This window comes from Vulpes vulpes, chromosome 12, assembly GCF_048418805.1.
Source record: "Vulpes vulpes isolate BD-2025 chromosome 12, VulVul3, whole genome shotgun sequence".
Taxonomy (NCBI): Eukaryota; Metazoa; Chordata; class Mammalia; order Carnivora; family Canidae; genus Vulpes; species Vulpes vulpes.
In genome coordinates, this window is record NC_132791.1 from 76,455,753 (window position 1) to 76,476,579 (window position 20,827).

The 20,827-nt window shown below is 42.9% G+C and overlaps 2 protein-coding genes and 1 long non-coding RNA gene across 3 annotated transcripts; 2 read left to right on the forward strand and 1 right to left on the reverse strand.

Annotated features, from left to right (window-relative positions):
- Window positions 1–5,107: 5,107 nt before the first annotated feature.
- On the reverse strand, window positions 5,108–6,163 carry LOC112910311 (histone H2A type 1-B). The gene has a single exon (XM_025986558.2). It carries the CDS (start codon window positions 6,161–6,163, stop codon window positions 5,771–5,773), a length of 393 nt encoding a protein of 130 aa, XP_025842343.2. The 3' UTR covers window positions 5,108–5,770.
- A 358-nt stretch (window positions 6,164–6,521) lies between these two features.
- On the forward strand, window positions 6,522–11,143 carry LOC112910321 (histone H2B type 1-J). The gene has a single exon (XM_025986570.2). It carries the CDS (start codon window positions 6,522–6,524, stop codon window positions 6,900–6,902), a length of 381 nt encoding a protein of 126 aa, XP_025842355.1. The 3' UTR covers window positions 6,903–11,143.
- Window positions 11,144–13,545: 2,402 nt separating this feature from the next.
- On the forward strand, window positions 13,546–14,665 carry LOC140594609 (uncharacterized). Its single transcript, XR_011995639.1, has 2 exons — window positions 13,546–13,632; window positions 13,753–14,665. It is a non-coding gene; the product is annotated as an uncharacterized lncRNA (long non-coding RNA).
- Window positions 14,666–20,827: the final 6,162 nt, after the last annotated feature.

The following is a 20,827-nucleotide window of genomic DNA, read 5'->3' on the forward strand; positions in this document are numbered from 1 at the left end:
TTCACCAATCTCCCTCAGAGTAGCTCCCCACTCACTGTATGCCTTGGGATTTGTGGATGACAGAACGGGTTATTTATTTATTTAGTTAGTTAGTTTTGGCAGACTTCACAAATCTTTAAAATGTGTTTAATGGTTTTATTCAGGTTTTCTCCTGTAAAAAACTTGTGGTCTCTGCAAGGTTTTATCCTGTCCCAGATGGAAGGTTTGATATAGGGTTTTTCCAAAGCTTTCCATTGGTTAGCGGTGGGTAGCTGAGCCTACCATCCTCCGCTGGAGCAGCCTGTAGGCCAAGGGGTACCATCTCCTTCTGAGGCCCATTGCTTTTTCTCCATGGAGTGGCAAGGTTTTTCCTGGGTTCTGAAGCCATGCCAAATTAGCGAGGCAACAACAGGGGCAGCTGAGGACCTGGAGACAGATTTTGCTGCAGCATCAGACAACCTATTCCCTTCCAATACCTCACCTGTTCCTCTTTGGTGCCCCTTGCAGTGTCTCACTGCTACCTCTCCTGGTGAGGTACGGCCTGTAGGAACCAGCTGATTTCTTGATTTTATTTAAGGGGGGAACCAGAGGCAGCTAAGAAATGCCTCTCTTTCCAGATAGTGTCATGGCATGCAAAACCAGGAAGGAGTATTTGGAGTCAGTTTAGATGTTTACCCTTGTGTTTCTACTGCACTCCAAAGCTGTGTTGAGGGCTGTTAGTTTAGTCAGTTGGGCATTTGATCCAGATAGGAAGGGATTGCTTTGTACTGTTTTGCGTAAAGTGGCAAAGCAACCATGGAGTACCTAGCCTTTCAGGTGCCGTGCTCAACAAATTACCTTCTGTTGGTGAATAGGGTCCACTCTGGATAGGGTCTACAGTGGGATTTCCTGGAGGTTCTCACAAGCAGCATAGGTTAGAGCTACAATTTGTTGAGTCGTGTGCTGGCTCTGTACCCTCCTCCCGATGGTAGAGTTTGAAGTGGAGCAAGTTTTTATTTGCATGAGTGAACCTTCCAGTAAGAGTGCCTGTACTGCAGAAGGCGGCTCTCCGTGAGCCAGTGGTCACTATCAGTTAATAGGACACCTTGAATATTATGGGGGATGTATACAGTAAGATCCTGTCCCAAAGTCAACTTTGTAGCCTTGGGATTAAAAGAGCAGAGGTGGCCACAAGCCACCAGGTCGAGCTTTTTGCTGGCTGTGCAGTCAGCTCCTAGCCTGGGTTAGAATGCCCAAGACCATTCCCTTCTTTTCAGTCACATCTAAATTGTAAGATCTCTCTGTAGGAAGGCTCGGGGACACTGAGCAATGCAGCTATGAGTTTTTTTCCAAAGCCCTTTCTGACTCTGGGCTCCATATTAATAAGCAGTTTCCAGCTGCTTGCATGTTCTTGATCAGCTGGTAAAGAGGTCATGCTATTTCCCCATATCCTGGTATCCATAAGTGATAATACCCGGTTATGCCCCCAAAACCTTTCAACTGCTTAAGGGTTTGGGGAGAGAGGCAATGGGCCATATCCTATCCTCTCCTGGTCTCCTTGTTCCCTCTGAAGGAACTAGACCCAGATATTAGACAGATGTCTCACATAATTGATCCTCAGGTTGAGAGACCTTATACCCCCTTGTATCCAGAAAATGTAGAGTTTTTGGGTGTCAGCTTGTATGATCAGCTCAGAAGGGAGCACATAGCAGGAGACTACCCCCATATTGTCTGCAACTGAAAATTCTGAGATGTCAGAACAGGGCCTGTCCACATAAATGCAGACTATCCCGGAATCCTTGAAGTAAAACTGTCCATGTTAACTGGGTGGTTGGATTCATGGAGTCCTCAAATGTAAACAGAAACAGAGTCCACATAAAGGGGAATACAAAAGAAGGCATATTTTAAGCCTAGGACTACAAGCCAGCTTTTACCTGAGGGAATTTGAGCCGAGGGTGCAAGGGTTGGGGACTGCACGATGAATGGGGATCACAGCCTCATTCATAATGCAGAGCTCTTGTACCAATCTCGCTCCCCATTGCATTTTTGTACCACCCCCCCCCAAAACTGGGGTGTTACATGGGCTGCTGCATTCTTTTAAGAGGCCCTGCTGCTTTAGATTATTTTTAATTTTTATCAGGCCCTCCTTTGCTTCTGGTCTTAGTGGGCAGTGTTTCTGACAGGGGAAGATTGTCGGGTCTTTAGGGTGTATGTGAACAGGCACCTCAGTTAAGGCTGGACCCAATTCTCCCTGAATTGCCCACACCTGGAGATTAACATCAGTCTATGTTAAGGGGAGGCAGTGGCTAGTGTGTCCAGGGGCCATTAATATGGGAGTTCCCAATATCTCTTACTAAGAGGTGTGAAGCTCTCAGGCATTATTCAGAAGGAGTGAGAGAAAATTACCTCTCCTCAGGTGCATCCCAGCAGGAGAGAAAAAAAAAAAATCTGGTTATGGGCTGTCCAGTGATGCCCTTACCAACAATGCTGAGTGGAGAGAGTTGTCCCAGGGCAGAGAGTAGGACAGAAAAGGTGAAACAAAATTGACTGGCTTTTCCTCTATCTCTAGAATTACCTGAGGCTCTGGGTTCACAATGGCAAGTTATTCTGGGGGAGCCACCGGGAAGAGCCCTGGGTTCCATCAGACCCTGTCAGGGGTGCTGGTTGTCTGAGCCTCATAGATTGAGATCCTCGAGGGTATTCAGATTTCCAGGGCCCTGGATGGCCACAGAGGTGGCATCCGGTACCAGTGTCTTCGGGGACTGCGTTGGTAATGGCTCATAAGGGCGCAGTGAGGGCCTGTACTACTTTCTTAGCCTCTTTCTTGTTCCTTACTCCCCTCTGGGCCCTAGTTGTTAGACACCCAGTTAGCAGCTCAAAGAGCTCTTCGAGGTCCCTTCAGGGCCACAGCCAACTTTTGCAGCTTTTTCTGAATATCTGGGGCTGATTGGATCACAAATTTGTCTTTGAAAAAAATCTTAGCCTCAGAAGAATGGGGGGAGATAGATTCTATCAACCTCCTTAAGAAGGCTGTCAGGTTTTTCTCTTGAGTTTGGGTAACAATAGACAGCTTGGCATAATTTAGAGGTTTAACCTTTGACCTCTTAAATTTGTCTAGGCCACAGGCCTGGAAGTGACCAAGGTACCAATTTCTGAGGGGATCGTCAGGGTCTCAACTGGGTTCTTAGGCAGGACAACTTGGGCTCCAGTTGGTAACTGGAAGTCCCTCAGGGGCCCACCTGTGTCCTGATGATTAATTAGCTGTTCGTCCCCAAATCTGTCAGCAGTGGCCAGGACTCTACGCCTCTCTACCTGAGAGAGAGCTTGATTTCACAGGAGCATTACATCCTTCCAGGTTAATTCAAACACATAAGTGAGATTTTGGAAGGCTTCTATAAATTTATCTGGGTTTTTGGAAAATTTCCCAAGGTCCCCTTTGTCTCTGGGCTTGGAACAAAAAGGACACCTGCTCCTGGGGCAGGGCACACTTCCCCTTGGTCCTCTTCCAGGTACTACATTTTCTTGCAAGAGAGCGAGCCCCCAAGCATCAGTACGGGGTTCAGGACAGGTCAGGGGACCTGATCTTAAATCTGGATCAAGTGATTGAGACCTTAGGGAAGACTGAGCTGGGGTGGAAAATCCTCTGCAGACTCCATATGCTTGTCTCCCTTTGGAGTGGGGGTGGTATCCTCTGTTCCTTTACCCCCAGGGTCCAGCCATGAGAGAGAGCAGCCAGCAGGCTTCGCCAATACTGCTTTGCTGACACATGCCCTTATTTTCCTTTAAGGCCCAGAAACATTGTCCAGAGGGCACTTCTCCCCATTTTCCCTCACGTTTGCCAAACAAGTGCAATTTTAGAAGGGTATTATAATCAATACTTCCCTCAGGCCGCCATGTCCCCTCCTCCAATTTCTATTGTGCCATGCCTTGGAACAAAAGAGAATAAGTTGCCTTTTGTTTCAGGTTTGCAGGTCAAACTGTTCCAGTTATTCAGGAAGCATCCCAAGGAGTACTGGTTTTGGTCAGGGACTTGCAAATGCCCATCTACAGCAGAGAGGAGAAGGCATCCCTTGCCTCAGCTCCTCATGGCTAATCAGGAGGACTTCTTCCTGATGCAATGTCCTGGCTGTCCATGCAACTAGCAGCCCGGGCTGCGGTTGCTTCTGCCCAGGCTTGACCCTACTCCAGGAAGTGACCCCACTTTTCCTGACTCTTATTACCTCTGGGTTTCCCAGCCACAGGATTCAAAGGATACTGGCTGTGACCCAGGAAGACTCCATTAGTGGTGGATGGATGTGCCAGACTTCTGGCCCGTTGAGAGTTGGCATGACAGGCACAAGACCATTGTTCTGTTTGACAAACCCATTTTAAGAGGTTAACAAAGGCCAATTTCTGGAAGGACAGAGCAGGCCACCAGGGAAGGGATAAACTGCCAGGGTGGATGCCTATTGCCCTTCCCTTGTCAGCAATACCTACCCCGATGCATTCCAGCCAGACCGGGGTCCATTATAGGATGGTCATAGTTGAGCAAAGGGGCGGGCTCCTTGCCAAGTGTAACAAAATGGTCCCATGTATTCTGACGGTAGTCCCTCATGGATGTCAAGCAAGCTTGATCCATAAGGTGCAGGGATATAGCATTCTGTCACACAAAAAAAGCAAACATGTTTAGTGGCTGGAAGGCAGCAGGTCAACACTGCCAGCGCGACCCCAGTGAGGGGTGTGTGTGTGGGGGGGGTGCTATTTCTAACATGTTCTGGGCCTGATCCCCGGGGACGCCACCTGCCCTGCCCTCCTAGTCAGCCTAGATGCTCTCTCTACCTGATCGGGTAACAGGTGAAGGAGTAGGACTCAGATGCCACCAGACAGGAAGGCAGAGGCAGAAAGCCATTCCTCACCATATCAGGGTACTGGGAGTGAACTGGGAGTGAACTGGGCATACGATCCCTTGGGGGCCTTTCCTAGCTTTGTGTATCCCTTCCCTTAGAGAAGGGGTCAGTGGGAACCTATCACCAAAGACTTGAGAAGAGCAGCCTCGCTATTCCGCTGAGTGCCCATCATGTTGAGGACTGTAACAGAGGGAGGGACTTGCTGCCCACTACTCAGATGCCCATGGTGACCACCAGAGATCCCAGAGGAGCCCCCAAGAAAATGGTTCAGAATTTTTTAATCTCAGTTTTCTGGTGCCCGCCATCTGTGGTCACACCGCGAGGAGGAATGAAGAGGCAGACCAGACAAAGACTGGAAGGCAGCAAAGCAAACTTTTAAGAGGATAGAATCAGCTCTCCACACAGAGAGGCCGATGCGAGAATACCCTCCCACTGCTCAGCAGTTAGATTCCCTTTTGTGCAGTTTAGGTTGTGGCTGTTGCAGCACAGATCCTACAGGATTTCTTCCTGTCTGATAGGCTGGAAGTTCCCAGCCCAGCTTCCTTGGGCTGTTTTTCTGAGAGGCCACCAAGAGTGCTAGGGATCTAACTAACCCTGAGGCCTCAGGTCTTGCTGCAGCCCAGTAACAGGACGCCAAGTTTGTGTCCCAGACAGACATTTGAACCTGCAGAGAAATCAATACCCAAATTTTGCTCACATGGGTTCAGTAAAGCAAGTTTTTTTTCTTCCAAAGACTTCAGTTTAGGGACTCTCGGGTCAAGTGACAGATTCACAAATACCTTAGGCAACCTCTTTTCTTTTTTTGCGGGTCAGTATTTAAACCTTGCTAAGCCAACAATGGCTTAAAGGCACAGCTCTTTTGGTTCATTAAGTGAGTGGCTCTGAAAAGAGCCTTTTGGCTTGGGCAGGTGGAAACTCTGCCAGATCTACTTGCCCTTGGCCTTGTGGTGGCTCTCGGTCTTCTTGGGCAGCAGCACGGCCTGGATGTTGGGCAGGACGCCGCCCTGCGCGATGGTCACGCGGCCCAGCAGCTTGTTGAGCTCCTCGTCGTTGCGGATGGCCAGCTGCAGGTGGCGCGGGATGATGCGCGTCTTCTTGTTGTCGCGGGCCGCGTTGCCCGCCAGCTCCAGGATCTCGGCCGTCAGGTACTCCAGCACGGCCGCCAGGTACACCGGCGCGCCCGCCCCGACCCGCTCCGAGTAGTTGCCCTTGCGGAGCAGGCGGTGGACGCGGCCCACCGGGAACTGGAGTCCGGCCCGCGACGAGCGCGTTTTGGCCTTGGCGCGAGCCTTGCCGCCCTGCTTCCCGCGACCTGACATCGTAGTGTCAAGGTTCTCCTGCAATATAACGTGAAGCTTCTGAGGCAGGAATGAAGAAGAGCGGGAGGTGGGTGGGGGGTGGGGTAGCACTTTTTATAACCCTTATTGGGCTTGAAAAAGGAAATCTTTCATTGGCTAAGAATGCAGTCTCATTTTAACCAATAGCAACGCAACGTTGGGGACATTGCAGTATGGTTGGTCAGAACTAACGTCTGACGGTGCCCTGAATGGCGACCAATCAGATCCAGGACTGTCATTGACACCTTATTTGCATAAGAGGTTCTATATAAAATGGACCCATGACTTTTCTTTTCGCTTACTAGTCTTTTCTTAGGAAGCGTTTGAGCTTTTGCGAATTATGCCTGAGCCAGCCAAGTCCGCGCCGGCCCCGAAGAAGGGCTCCAAGAAGGCGGTGACCAAGGCGCAGAAGAAGGACGGCAAGAAGCGCAAGCGCAGCCGCAAGGAGAGCTACTCCATTTACGTATACAAGGTGCTGAAGCAGGTGCACCCCGACACGGGCATCTCGTCCAAGGCCATGGGCATCATGAACTCGTTCGTCAACGACATCTTCGAGCGCATCGCGGGCGAGGCGTCGCGCCTGGCGCATTACAACAAGCGCTCGACCATCACGTCCAGGGAGATCCAGACGGCCGTGCGCCTGCTGCTGCCCGGGGAGCTGGCCAAGCACGCCGTGTCCGAGGGCACCAAGGCCGTCACCAAGTACACCAGCGCCAAGTAAACAATAAGTTGGCTGCAAATTCAAAAACAACGGCTCTTTTAAGAGCCACCCATATTCTCAAGGAGAGCTGTTCCTTTTTCTTCCGTGCTGCGCTCTTGTAACAAGTTGCAGTAATTAGTCTGCCAAGTATGACAATTGAACAAGATCAGACTTCTGTCGCCTTAACTAAATGACCTAAGTAACACTACCAAGCCCTGGCAAGGCTTTGTGCAAACCAGCAACGCTCAGAGCTTGTCACTGTCCGTTGGGAACTCTTGAAAAATGCTCTACCACTAGTTCTGATAACTTAGGCTTAAGTCTCCATGGAAGAGAAAGCTAAACTCGAAAGAAATTCCGAGAACTCCGCAGTTCGGTTATCTGGAGCTGGAAGCTGGACGTGGCGCCCGCCTGCAGGGATTGCGCGGGCAGTTTGAATTTGCCGCCATCCCTCCCCGCGCTCTGGTCACTGGCAGCTGAGGGAGAGGGGAGGCGGGCAGCCGCCTCCCGCCCCGGAGCCCAGCGCACACGAGCACCCGGGAGTGAGTATTCTCGCGTGGTCTATCCTGCTTTTCGTATTCCTGATCTTCTAGCTTTCTGCCCTTGTCTGGAGTGACGTTTATTATTTCCGCGTGGAACTTTCGTTGGAGAGAAAGGAATCTGGAGGATGTGATTTTCATCCTGAGAAGCAGCAATGCTTTATTTCTAATTAGGGCGCTACTTTCCCTTTGCCATACATCCGTATGATGGAAAATGCTACAGGACGAGACAGGACTACCTGGGGGGGGGTCCAATGAAGGCAAAGAAGCTTGATGGCATCTATCCTAGACTTTCTCGAAACAAAAATCGGTGTATTTTAACGTTCTTTCGTTGGTAATTTAAGTCCTGTTTGCCTGAAACCAGTGAGGGAGAACAAACTCCGTGTGAGTTTGGTTGTCATAAATAAAAGCCAGTCTCCCAACAATAATATGTCTCTATTATAACTATTCAATATTCTGTATCTCTGAGCTAAAAAGTCATGATCCAAAGCATTTGGAAGTTTCCACTATGGCTGGTTTTGGGTTTAGATAATTATTTTAAGTGGATTTAATTTAAATACATTATCTAATTTATCTAAAACGAATCTAAATTTAGTACAGTGGTGACACCTAAGACCATATTTTGTTAAATCCGGTATCAAATATATACTTTTTGTTGACTCAAATCCTACTCATGTTTCAATTCCCACTTCAATCTTGCATATAGTTAGTTCCATATATATATATATATATAGTTCCATATATATATACATATATATCGGTATGAACTGCTACTGTTTTGTTGTATATTTCCACATAGAAAATGTACAGTCAGAAAAAAAAAAAGTTCTTTCCTTCATCTCCATCCCACACTAATGAAAACTGAGTATCTGTAAATAAGGATGTAAATAATTTTTGTCACTTCCTCTGTCATGTGTCACATGAGCCCCCATCCTCCATTAATCCAAATAATCAGATGATAATTTGCAAGCTAAATACTTTTTTGTTGTTATTTGTCTTTTAGGCTATAGAAATCAGAATAAAAATTGAGAATTTGTGGGAAAAGGACAGAGATTGAGACAGAGGATGAGTCATATGCAATAGTCCATTATTAGAAAATCTTTAAAGACTAAGTTTTTGAAAGCTACAACATTGAAAAGATCCCAGCCAATTCCCCTTTACTCAGAAAATTAAACTGCCTAAACCATAAACAAATCAGGTAAATAAATAAAATTTTCATCTTGGGGTTATTTGCACTTTGATAGAGCTGTTATCACTTTAACCCATTGCTAATCAGCTTCAGAAGAACTGGTTCAAAGCTAAACTAACATAGTATGTCGTTTACAAAAGTGTACATTGTGAAATAGCATATCACAAAATAGATATTTGTTGATGAAAGTACTCATGACTATTTGACAGGGCTTCCTTGGAAATCACAAGCCAGAATGATGCTTTGAACACTGTGTTGGTAGAACTAGTTGTTTGTAAGGAATCCTTTTTCCAGCCATGTCAAATGATTATATTTTATTTTTCTACTGCGTACATTATTTTTTTATATTTGTTAAAATTATCATTATTTTTTAAAATATTTTATTATTCATTCATTAGAGACACAGAGAGAGACATAGACAGAGGGAGAAGCAGGCTTCCTGCGAGGAGCCTGATATGGGACTTGATCCAAGGATCCCAGGATCAGGACCTGAGCCAAAGGCAGAGGTTCAACCACTGAGCCACCCAGGTGCCCCATTATTTCTTTTAAACTAATCTCCAATAGTTGTTGAAATCAAGGCACCCATTCCCCAGTAAATTAATAGAGACCCACTGACAAAGCCTATGGAAAGATCAATGGCCCTATATCTAGAGACCACGCAGATATACATCATTATACCTTTGGTATGTTAAACTTAATCGCGTTGTAATATAATTTTGGCTAATATTATTTTCAAGTTTTGATAATAAATGGTAAATATCCAATTAGTAGTAACTATATTTACGAACTATCCATGAACCTCAATGATTTATTCTTAGCTTTAATCTCGAACTGTCACTTTTCTTGAAACTTCCCCCAAATGTTGGATATGCCATTCCATTTTGAGTCTGCATAGCATGAAGGCATATTTTCATTCTGCACTTAACTGTAGACTGAAGTTTTTCAATTTTAATTTAAAAAAAGGATTCCTGAAGAACTTGTTTTGCATGTTATTAATATTTTTTCTAGTCTTTGTAAATGGATCTGTTCTCATTTACTATGGAAACTATACTATATACTTGATGTTGGGAAACCAAATGCACGTGTTGTTTGTGTTCCTACTGCTTGCACACCATCAGATCTGCAAACTATGAAGCATACAGCAGCATTCGATTGTCATGTGGAAGTCATATATACAAGGCCTACCACATAGGCCCTGTACTGAAGAAAAAAAAAATTGTTAGAGCAAGCAGCTCACACTCCATTTATTTCTACTTTGAAATATAGTTATACTTATTATTATTAAAAACACGAGGAGTTTCCTATAAATTGTTGATTGAGAAAGACTATCTAGTTTTGAAACTAGGCCATGCCACTTAAAATTTGCATTTACACATTAGTTTCTCTAGCTTTTTTCCTCGTTTAAAAGGGGGATATAGTAGTGGTTCTCATGAATTAAGATTCTTAACATGCCTGGAACAATGCCTTGCATATAGTAAGTATTCAACATATGTGAGCTAATACCACTGCTGACACCAATCCTAACAGCAGTATTAGAAACAGTAATAACAATGTACTACTCAGGAGTATCCATGAAAGACAAGAGGGAAGAAAGAATTGCTGCCACTGCGAAGAATTGGGAGCATTGTATCTCATTGTTTACTTTTGCTGGAAAGAGAAATGATCTAAGATATTGATCTAAACTGATTCATGTGTGTGGGTAATGACTTGTCTGGCTAGGCAGAGATTGAAGGGGACAAAATGGAGGTTTGTTGACTAGTTTGGGGGAAGAGTGATAGGGACGCACTCAGAATGGTTCCAAGGTATAAGAATAATGTTGGTCCGTGTTAATACCAACTAAAAGGTTCGTACTTCCAAGGAGGCAGGCTATCAGTCATCAGGCATGCAACACCAGCCATGTGTATGTGATTAAATGTCTTTTCTCAGCACCCTTCTTACTGACCAAGCAATTTATAAGTAGGGTGGCCAAGGTGGTGCTGGTAGAGTTTTCACACAAGCTATTCAATATAGACTTAGCTCACCAGAGCTGACCTGGATACTGATGCTGCTAAGTATTCTTGGATCCATTTTGTCATGGATGAGGCAGATATGGGACTTCATGGAGATAGATACTTATTCTAGATTTGGTATACTTCATTCTCATGCCACTGCTAGCAAGCTTATTTATGAACTCAGTGAATTCTTTATACCTACGACGTGGTTTTTACCCATTTTAGTACCTTACATAGAAAAGATAAGGTGATGCAAAGATGACCATGGGACTCACTAGTCTTCATATGTACCACAGCCTTCACGAGTGGCAACCTTATCAGTTAGTTACTGGGAGACTCAGTTAAAGCGGCATGTAGGAGTCTGGCAAGTTATTGGAGTCCCGTTCAGCTGGATAATGTGTATATACTGAATGGTGACAAAGACCTGTAACCCCTGCCATTGCCAAAAAACATTGATTAGAGAACAGAGAGGCAGAAATTGAATGGTCCCTCTGCTATGAGGGCTTAATCACCAGCTCCAATAAAGCTCACTTTCCATCCTTGCAACTCAAGGCTCATTCTGTTGAGTTCATTGGATTTTGGGGGTTTTGTTTTTAAAAGTTTTGTTTTAAAAGTATTCAAGGGAAGAATGCCTCTGCTGGTGGACACTGAGATGACTCTATTAAATTTTACTGATTTTCCAAAAATGGTTCATTTTTTTTTTTATGTAAAGTTAAAACAATTTTAATTAGATTCACTAGCTGGCTTAAGAGATATGTGAAAAGTCTTGACCTGAGGGATTTAGGCCTTTGCATTCCTCTGTTTCTCAATGTTCTCTAAGTTTTTGTTTTCCTTCTTCCCTCCTGCACATTCTCTTTTTAGGAGGATGGGCAGGCAACAGGAACAGAGACAGTTTGAATGTTCTTTAAAAGGCTGTCATAAAAAATACACAATGAAAGTCCGTTGACTTAATCTCAGAAATTTGCAAATACAAGTTAAACTGTGCTAATGTAAGTTACTATAAAATTGATAAATACACAAAGTTTCAACAATTCTTAAGAATTGATCACTTGGTGAAATGATTTTTAGATAACTGAGTTGAGAAAAATTGTCCTGTTTACCTTTGTCTGTGATATTTCACGTGTTTCCTATTTAATCTAATCTAATTAGATTTTCCTATTTAATCTAATCAATTTAATTTAATTTAATTTAATCACTACTTTTTCTTTCTCCCAGTATTTTATTTAGGGTGTCTTGGTGCCACATAACTTTACAAGTCACACAGTATATAGATGGCCTCACAATAGAACCAGAAAAGCAGTGGATTCTGGGTTATGAGCTATTTTCCATAACTAAAAAGATTTTGCATGCCCTTAAAATATAACTGAGACATGGAAAACAGGCAAATCATCATCGTCATGGAGAAGCTTTATGTGGAAAAGAGTGTATTTTGATTTTAGGCCATTGTTTATTTCTCAATTTACAAAAATTAATTGAATTTTTGTATAATAACAAATTTTTTCAAAAATTATTAAGCCTATATATAGAACGACATAATAGCTGCATTATACGATTAAGAAGAGGTCCAATGCTATCAGACTCTTATCTAAAGACATTAAATGAAAAGATAGAATATGTTCATGGACAAGAAATATGAAATAGCATGAAGGTGTCAGTTCTCCTAAAATTGGCATAATTGTTCAAGGTATTTCCAGTCAAAATCCTAATGTTAGTTTTGGAATTTGGAAGTTAATTCTAACATTTATTTGAAGAGCTAAGTGATTTAAAGAAATCCAAGGAAATCCCAATAAAAGGTAGAATATGATTTAGTGATAAAAGACTTATAAAATACTAAATGGTACTGCACAGAGATGGACACATTTACCAACCGAATTAGATAGAAAGCCAAGGATCGCATCTAACTTTTGTTGAAACTTCAGAAAAGAAAGAGGTGAGATTTCAGATTAGTGAGGAAGAGATAGACTGCACAAAAAAAATTGATCAGGGCAACCGGTTATGGGGCGGTTGTGGGAGGAGGATCCCTAAATGTAAATAGAAAACCACTAAGGCCTTCGAAAGATAAAATAGGAAAATATGGCTCTAGGGAAAGACTTTTAAAACAAGAAACCGAAGTACTAGCCATGAAGAAGTGTGCTAAATTATACCTCATTAGAGGAGGCATTTTTTCTTAAGCTGTTTCACAACATCAAGACTTCTAGAGATTCTTTGTTCTTTAATTTGGGAAGGAGAAAATATTAGTGAATGTGTCAACTGAAAATGAAGAAGAGATGGAAAAGTGTTTCCACTGAAATCTGACCTTGATCTGAACTGAGGTCAGATTTTTCAGTTCAAACTTTCTTTTCTTCTCTCTTTCCTTTTGATTTCTAGTTCAAAACAATAAAAGTGTTAAGATATCTTTCCTATCTTGTCTATAGATATCAAAAACAAGTTTGTTTGCTTTTTGTGTAAAAAAACTAAGCTTTTCAAAAGAAAAGTGTTTCAATTATAAAGTTAAAGATGCTAACTTTCATGTGAATGGGATATGAGCAGAAAATATCAGTATGATATTACTTCTGTTTTTTAGAAAGCAGCTTCTTCTCAGCACTTTTCACAGAAAGGGTCTACAAGGAATGACAATCCGTGAACAATGAGAATTGCCATCACCCAGATTATAGTTTCTCCACCCTTTTCCAAATAGCAAACTTGACTATTTGGAGATCTGGTTAAGCGCTATGAATTAAAACAGATTTGGAAGACATAGCAATACCAATGGAATCCTAATTCAGATAAAATCATTGTGAAAAAGTATTTAAGGCAGTTGAGGATTTTTGGGGTTTTTTTTTTTTTGGATGATGTTACAAATGATCCCTTCCAAGTGTTTTTAGGTGTGAGGATCCTGTATTTTGTTGACCTCTGTATCTGTTGGGACGTTTGTGACAATATTCATGAATGAAATGACGTGCTGCTGATTTCCTCACACTGTCCCCCTCCTGCCGGATGAAGCCTGGAGAGTGAAACAGCGTGGACAGGATGTTGGTCGTTCCCGGGGATTTGAGGTAGGCTTCAATATGGTCACAGTCCTTTGCTTGCCTGCCTCCCCTGCACCCTCGCCCTCAAAAAAGTTCTTTAAAAAGTCGGCCCACTTAACGAATCTATTTCTCTTTTGGTCAACAAAGGGTGCCAAGGAGGAATCGAGACACAGAAATGCGCGCCACTGAGCTGAGGAACAGGAAGAGGGGTGGGCCTCAGGCGGGGGCTCCTGGCCTGGTCTCCTCCTTCCACCCGCTTCCCCACCGGCGGGAGCGAGCGACACGCTGTCGTCACCTGCCGGCCGTTTGGGATAATGCAGCTAAAACTGCTTGCATGGTTTCCATTAGGCAGCCTGTTGCGAGGGACTCACAATTGCATGTATAAAGAACACAAAAAACAGTCCTGCTGCCAACATAGTCCTCAACCGCCCAGCTCTCCCATTCAGTAACAGGGAACCACGTTCATTAGCTTTGTGTGTAGCCGTCTGGGACTTCTTTATACAAACAAGTGCATAAACCTGAACTCCCCCGCCACAACACACACACTTTCACTCAAATGACCCATGGTGATGTTCTCAGAGTTTTACTCATTGTTTTTCTCATTACCTAGCTTGGAACACTTCCCTTAGTTAACTAGAGCAGCTGAAACTTGTGGGGAGTTGCGCCCTAGCTAGTAACCTGAGGAAGGTAACCCGAGGCCAAACCTGTTCCTACACTGGGAACCCTTGAAAGTGAGCCTGAGGTTCACCTTTGAGAGGATGGAAGCAAGTCAGGACAGCTGTGGGGTGGGTGAGTGCCTGCTTCCTTCCTGGGTTAGGATCTCTGGGCTTTGTAAGGAGGGACAGGGGGATCCTAAGACTGAGCACTCACCTTGTCAGTGGGGCTGTCATTGATAGTCATCTTTATCATTGAGCAACCTCACCGTAATTTCCCATTCCTACTTACTACTCTATTTGTCTTCACAATATGGACCAGGACCTGACATGCTGTATATTTCTACCTTTTCTTTTGCTTATCGTCACCCTAACACCCACTGGAATATAAGTCCCTTGACAGATGTTATTTTTCTGTTTTGGTCTGTTTTGATCATCACTGTATTTTCCAGCTTTACAGTGCCAGGTTATGATCCTGGTGTCCTAGGATGGAGCGGCAACATCAGGTTCCCTGCTCAACGAAGAGTCTGCTTTCCCTCCCCCTGTTCTTGTGCTCTCTCTCATTCCCTCTCAAATAAATGAATAAAAATCTTTAAAAAAATTCTAACAGTGTACTGGCATGCCCCTAAATGTTATCCATAGGTGCATATCTAATAAACTATTTTTTAGGACAATAGGTTGTTGCTTTGCAATCCATCCTACTTATCTGGTAAGCAAAAGATATTCGATTCAAATCCTCACAGGATTTTGCTTTTGCATGTCTAATACTTCTTGATACTCATTTCTTTCCACAAAACTTGCCCTTGGGTTAAGTCTCATTTGCTTTATCTGGTCAGTTCCACACTTGACCTACAAGCACTTGGACAATCGAGAGTAGCTATAATTGTGTCTAATGATATGGGGTGTGTGGGTGGCTCAGTCAGTTGAGCATCTGCCTTTGGTTCTAGCCATAGTTCCGGGGTCCTGGGATGGAGCCCCATGTCAAGCTCCACACTCAGTGAAGAGTCTGCTTCTCCCTCTGCCCCTCGCCCTGCTTGTGCTCTCTCTCTCTCTCTGAAATAAATAAAATTTTTGAAAAAAAAAAAAAAAAGCAGTGTTTATTGGTGCAATAAATAATAACTGTTGAATAAGTGCTTATTTGTCAAGAACTGTTTCAGGCATCTGGAAAGGAAAAAGGAGTGAGACATTATCCTTGCTCTCATAGTCTAATAGAAGAGACTAAAGGTACTTTTACTTAATCCCAATAATCCTGCTGCTGTGTTGGGGACCTTCCTCAACCCCATATCTCCCGGCTTGGTGTTGCTAGTGCTGAACACCCATTTGATCCCATTCCTAGTCCTTCAGGCTCCCAAGAATTCAACCCAGGAAGATGCAGAATGGCCTCCTCCACGTGGGAGTAGGACCAGACCCTCCAAACTACTTTATTATTTCTGTCTGCTAGATTGGATGCTGCCTGATTTATGAATCACTGAATGAAACCAGTAAGCTCTTTAAAGTTTTACTCAGTTGGATAGCTTACACAAAGTAAGACCAGAAACTTAGTATCTGGAATAATACACATCTATTACTTCAGGATTGTAAATGATGGGAAGTCTGGGGAAGACTTAGCTAGGTCATCTGCTTAGGTTCTCACAGGGCTTCAATCAAGATGCCTACTAGGCTGTATTCTCATCTGGAAGCTTATGTAGCAGACAAAAAATATTTTTTCCTCCACCCTTCTTAGGTTCTGTGGCTGAGACCCCTGTTGTAATAAAAAAAAAAGACAGATTAATAAGAGAAAAACAAGAGTTTAATAACACATCTCCTTCATGTATACATGGGACATACTCAGGAAAACTGAGTAAAACTCCCTGAAATGACTCAAGCCACCAGTCTTAAATATCAGACGCTGGAGGTTAAGAAGGCCAGGTATGGGAAGTTATCAAGAAGAGCTGTAAACAAGAGAAGGCTGTTATGCAGATGCAGACTGCAGTGGGTACCCCCTTCATTCGTTAATTTCTCTTCCTGGTGCAGAGAGGGACACATCCTTACAATGGGAGACTTCCCTTATTAATGCAAAGTGCCCTAATGAAAGAGGAACTTGTACTGCTTCTAGAGATTTTCCTGTGTATGTTTTTTTTCCTCAAAATTAATTAGCTTGAAAAAAAATCGGCTCAAAATAATCATTTATGCCAAAGAGGCATGCTTTGAGGTGGCAATTTCTGCTACCCTTCAGTTGGCTGGGGAAGAATCCGTTTCCAAGCTCACTCGGGTTGTTGGCAGAATTCATTTCCTTGTAGCTTTAGGACTGAGGGCACAGGCTTTCTGTTGGCTGTTGGCTGGAAGTATCTTTCAGTTTCCAGAGATGTCTCAAGCTCCTTGCCAAGTGAGCTTTCCCTGCTTGACTATTTACAACATGAATCCAGCATCGATATTCTCTAGATTAAGTCTGCTACCAAGATTGAATCATATATAACTCAACATAATCACAGGAATGATCCCATCACCTTTTCCTATTCTATTGGTTAAAAGAAAGTCATCATAGAGCACTTGGGTGGCTCAGTAGGGTCTGCCCTTGGCTCAGATCATGATCCAGGGGTCCTGGGATTGAGCCTCTCATCAGGCTCATTCCTGCTCAGTGGAGAGTCTGCTTCTCTTCCTCTGCCCCTCCCCCTTACCTGTGTGCACTCACATTCTTTTTCTCTCTCAAATACATAAATAAAATCTTTTTTTCTTTCTTTTTTTTTTTTAAAGAAGCAAGTCAATAGGTCCAGCTCACAATCAAGGGGAGGGCATAGGCAAAAAGTCTGAATGCCAGGATGTGGGTTTATGGGGGTCTGGCTACCAAACACACAACACAGATAATAACCACACAATAGTTATACTGAGTTAAAGGAGCCAATCAAAATAGAGTACATACCGAATCCTATTTATATAAAACCTTAGAAGATGCAAACCAATCAATTGTGACAAAATGCAGATCAGTGGTCCCTTGGAGATGGGTCCACGGAGCAGGAGAAAAGTATTATAAAAAGGGACAGGGAGACTTTAGGGGTGATGGCTAAGTTCACTATCTTGATTGAGATGTTTTCATGTGTATACATATATCAAAGCTCATTAAATGTATACTTTAAATATATGCAGTTTATCACATGCCAATAATACTTTAATAAAGACGTTTTCTTTTTTTTTTTTTTTAAAGATTTATTTATTTATTTATGAGAGAGAGAGAGACAAGCAGGTTCCCTGCCAGGAGCCCAAAGTGGGACTCAATCCCAGGTCTCCAGGATCGCGCCCTGGGCCAAAGGTAGGTGCCAAACCGCTGAGCCACCCAGGGATCCCCAATAAAGATGTTTTTTAAAAAAATAAGTAAAAATATAATTCTTCAGTCATATTAAAAATATAATAGGATAGAACCAATTTATAATATACCTTTTTATTTTTTATTTATCTTTAAAGACTTTATTTACTCATGAGAGACACAGAGACATAGGCAGAGGGAAAAATCCTAATGCAGGTCTCAATCCTAGGACCCCAGGATCACAACCTGAGCCAAGGCAGATGCTCAACCGCTGAGTCACCCAGGTGCCCCTATAATATACCTTTTTAAATTAAATATGAGAAGCCCACAAATAAGGGACAAGGACTCTAATTCACATATGGAAATGATGACCACAAAGTCCTCCCAGGAAAATTCTCCTGGTGTCTGCTCTGTGGCTTATGAGACCCCAACTTTTTGCATAGTCAAAGATGTCACTTCCTAGTAGGCCGAGAACATTAACAAATGTGAGTCCTCAGAGCACGAGGATACCCTTTCAGTGAGGCATTCTTTAGCAGCAATGTGGTAGAGTGAAGAGCATGTAGGTAGTGCCCATTGCCATGAAGAACACAATTTTAATCTCAGGGCAGGGTAAAGTATTTCTTTATTGCTTCCTTATGATTCAACTTTCAATTCATATAAAGTCAGGCCCTGATGGAGTCCTACACACCCTCCTCCCAGACTTTCCCTCCATCTCTCCTACCAAATAGGAGATGCTCTGAAGGTCCCCAGGGAATATGAGACTATAATTGGCTGTAGCCGAATCCAGACTCATTCACAGTAAAAAGATACCAGTATGAGATATACACTCAAGCAAAGTATGAAATTGTTTGATAATGACACCAAAAGTAAGAGTAAAGAATCATTAAAAAATTTATCATTGGTTCTAGTCCCCTGTATGAAGAATTTTAAAGATAATAACACATCTAATTTTGAAAAGGTCTTTTCTACTTATCTCCATTTACAGAGGATGAACCTGTAGGATAAAGATTGTGGCAAAGAGTGCAAGGTCCTACAACAGTGACTTGCAAAGATTGTTAAGAAGCCAGCTAAAATAGCTCCAAAGTCTTTCTTTTAACCCCATTTCATGTTAAATCCTGTTCAGTTTTATGGTCACCAAAAACCAAGGGTTTTAAGACCCGACTTCAATTAAATATTTATTATATGTTGAAGAGTCTTTACAAGGAGCCATATCAGACATTCAGGCAAAGCATTTCTGGTTGAATTAATACTATTTGTAGAAACATTTTCCAATCCTGCCAAATTGACCAGATTCTAAAACAGCAGACACTAAAACTAGTAACCAAATCTGCCAACATTAAGAGCTAAAACACTGGGATACCTGGGTGACTCAGTGGTTGAGCGTCTGCCTTCGGCTCAGGTGGTGGTCCCAGGGTGCTGGGATGGAGTCCTGTATCAGGTTCCTTGAAGGGAGTCTGCTTCTCCCTCTCCCTGTGTCTCTGCCTCTCTCTCTTAGTCTCTCATGAATAAATAAAGATAAAATCTTTTTTAAAAGTCAATCAAAATAAGACAGGAAATTCACCTGCCCATGTAAGACTCCAGGATTTGTGGGTGGTGATTTGAAGATGCAGTCCATCATTCAAAATTTTACTTGCTACCTATTTTGTGCAATAAGTATGCAGAGAGAATCCTTTTTTTTTTTTTTTTTAAGATTTATTTATTCAGAGAGAGAGAGAGAGAAAGGCAGAGACACAGCCAGAAGAAGAAGCAGGCTCCATGCAGGAAGCTGGACGTGGGACTCGGTCCCAGGTCTCCAGGATCACACCCTGGGCTGCAGGCGGCGCTAAACCGCTGCACCACCGGGGCTGCCCTGCAAGGAGAAACTTAATGGTGAATGGGAAAGACTTGATATCTGCAATAATATAATGTCTTCCAGATGAAAATTTAGAAAATTATTTCTTTTCATTTGTGTTTATGAATTTCATCCTAAATCTAACAAAAGACACAAAATAAATACTATTATGTACACATTTAAAACATTTTGACAGATACCAACAAACAACAAACAAGGACAGAAAACAAATGACAAACTAGAAAATATTTGCATTATGTAAAACTGAAAAAGTCAATATTATTAATTTATAACAAGTCTTTTTAAAAAATATGTCAATACTATGTAGTTATAAGAACCTCTGGGCCTCTCCCAGTCTATATATCACTGAGTGGAAAAAATTATTTATTTATTTATTTATTTTTTAAATTTTTATTTGTTTGTCACACACACAGAGAGAGAGAGAGAGAGAGAGAGAGAGAGGGAGAAGTAGGCTCCATGCACCGGGAGCCTGACGTGGAATTCGATCCCGGGTCTCCAGGATCGCGCCCTGGGCCAAAGGCAGGCGCTAAACCGCTGTGCCACCCAGGGATCCCGAGTGGAAAAAATTAAATCACAATTTTGCAACCCCTCATAAAATGAAGGTGTCAGAATAGGAAAGGTTCAGAAACCCTCCTTCCAAGAAATCCCTGTCCCAAGTAATGAATATTCATTCCATCCCCTACTCAACAACTGTCAGTAAGGGACACCTGGGTGGCTCAGTGGTTGAGTGTCTGTCTTTGGCTCAGGGCATGATCCCAGATTCCCCCGACTGAGTCCTGCATTGGGCTTCTTGCATGGAGCCTGCTTCTCCTCCCTCTCCCTGTGTCTCTGCCTCTCTTTCTGTGTCTCTCATGAATAAATAAATAAAATCTTAAAAAAAAAAAAAAAAACCCAACCCCCAGGGTGCACAGCTCTCTCTCTCTCTCTCTCTTTCTCTCTCATTCTCCTATTCTCATTTTAATAAACTTTCCTGCTTGTGTCACTTGTCTTTTGTGTTGGGTGTCTGTCCGTGAATTCCTTCTTGTGACCAAGAACCTTCTGTGACTCTTTTGGGTATGGCTGGGTAGAGGTCTCCAGGCCTGGAGACCCACCACCCTCTCCCAGTTCACCAGCCAACAAAAGTTTCTCAAGAGTAGGGAGTTAATCATTATCAGTCAGATAACAATCAAATTATGTTAAATACTCACATCCCCTGTGTGGCTCTCTCCTTCAGTTCATGGCTTTTAGGCAGCCTATTCTGGGACTTTTTTCCTGACCCTTAGTTTAGAATCCTTTGTTTCTGCACTTGTCTCATCTAGTTCTTCAAGGCACACATGAACATTGTATTAAGTAATTCAGTTACTTATTTAATATTTGTTTTCCAGGAGAATATGTCACTACCCTGATGGCATGGATCTTATTCCTGGCTCTGCATCAGGCCCTGGTTTCAAGGAAAGC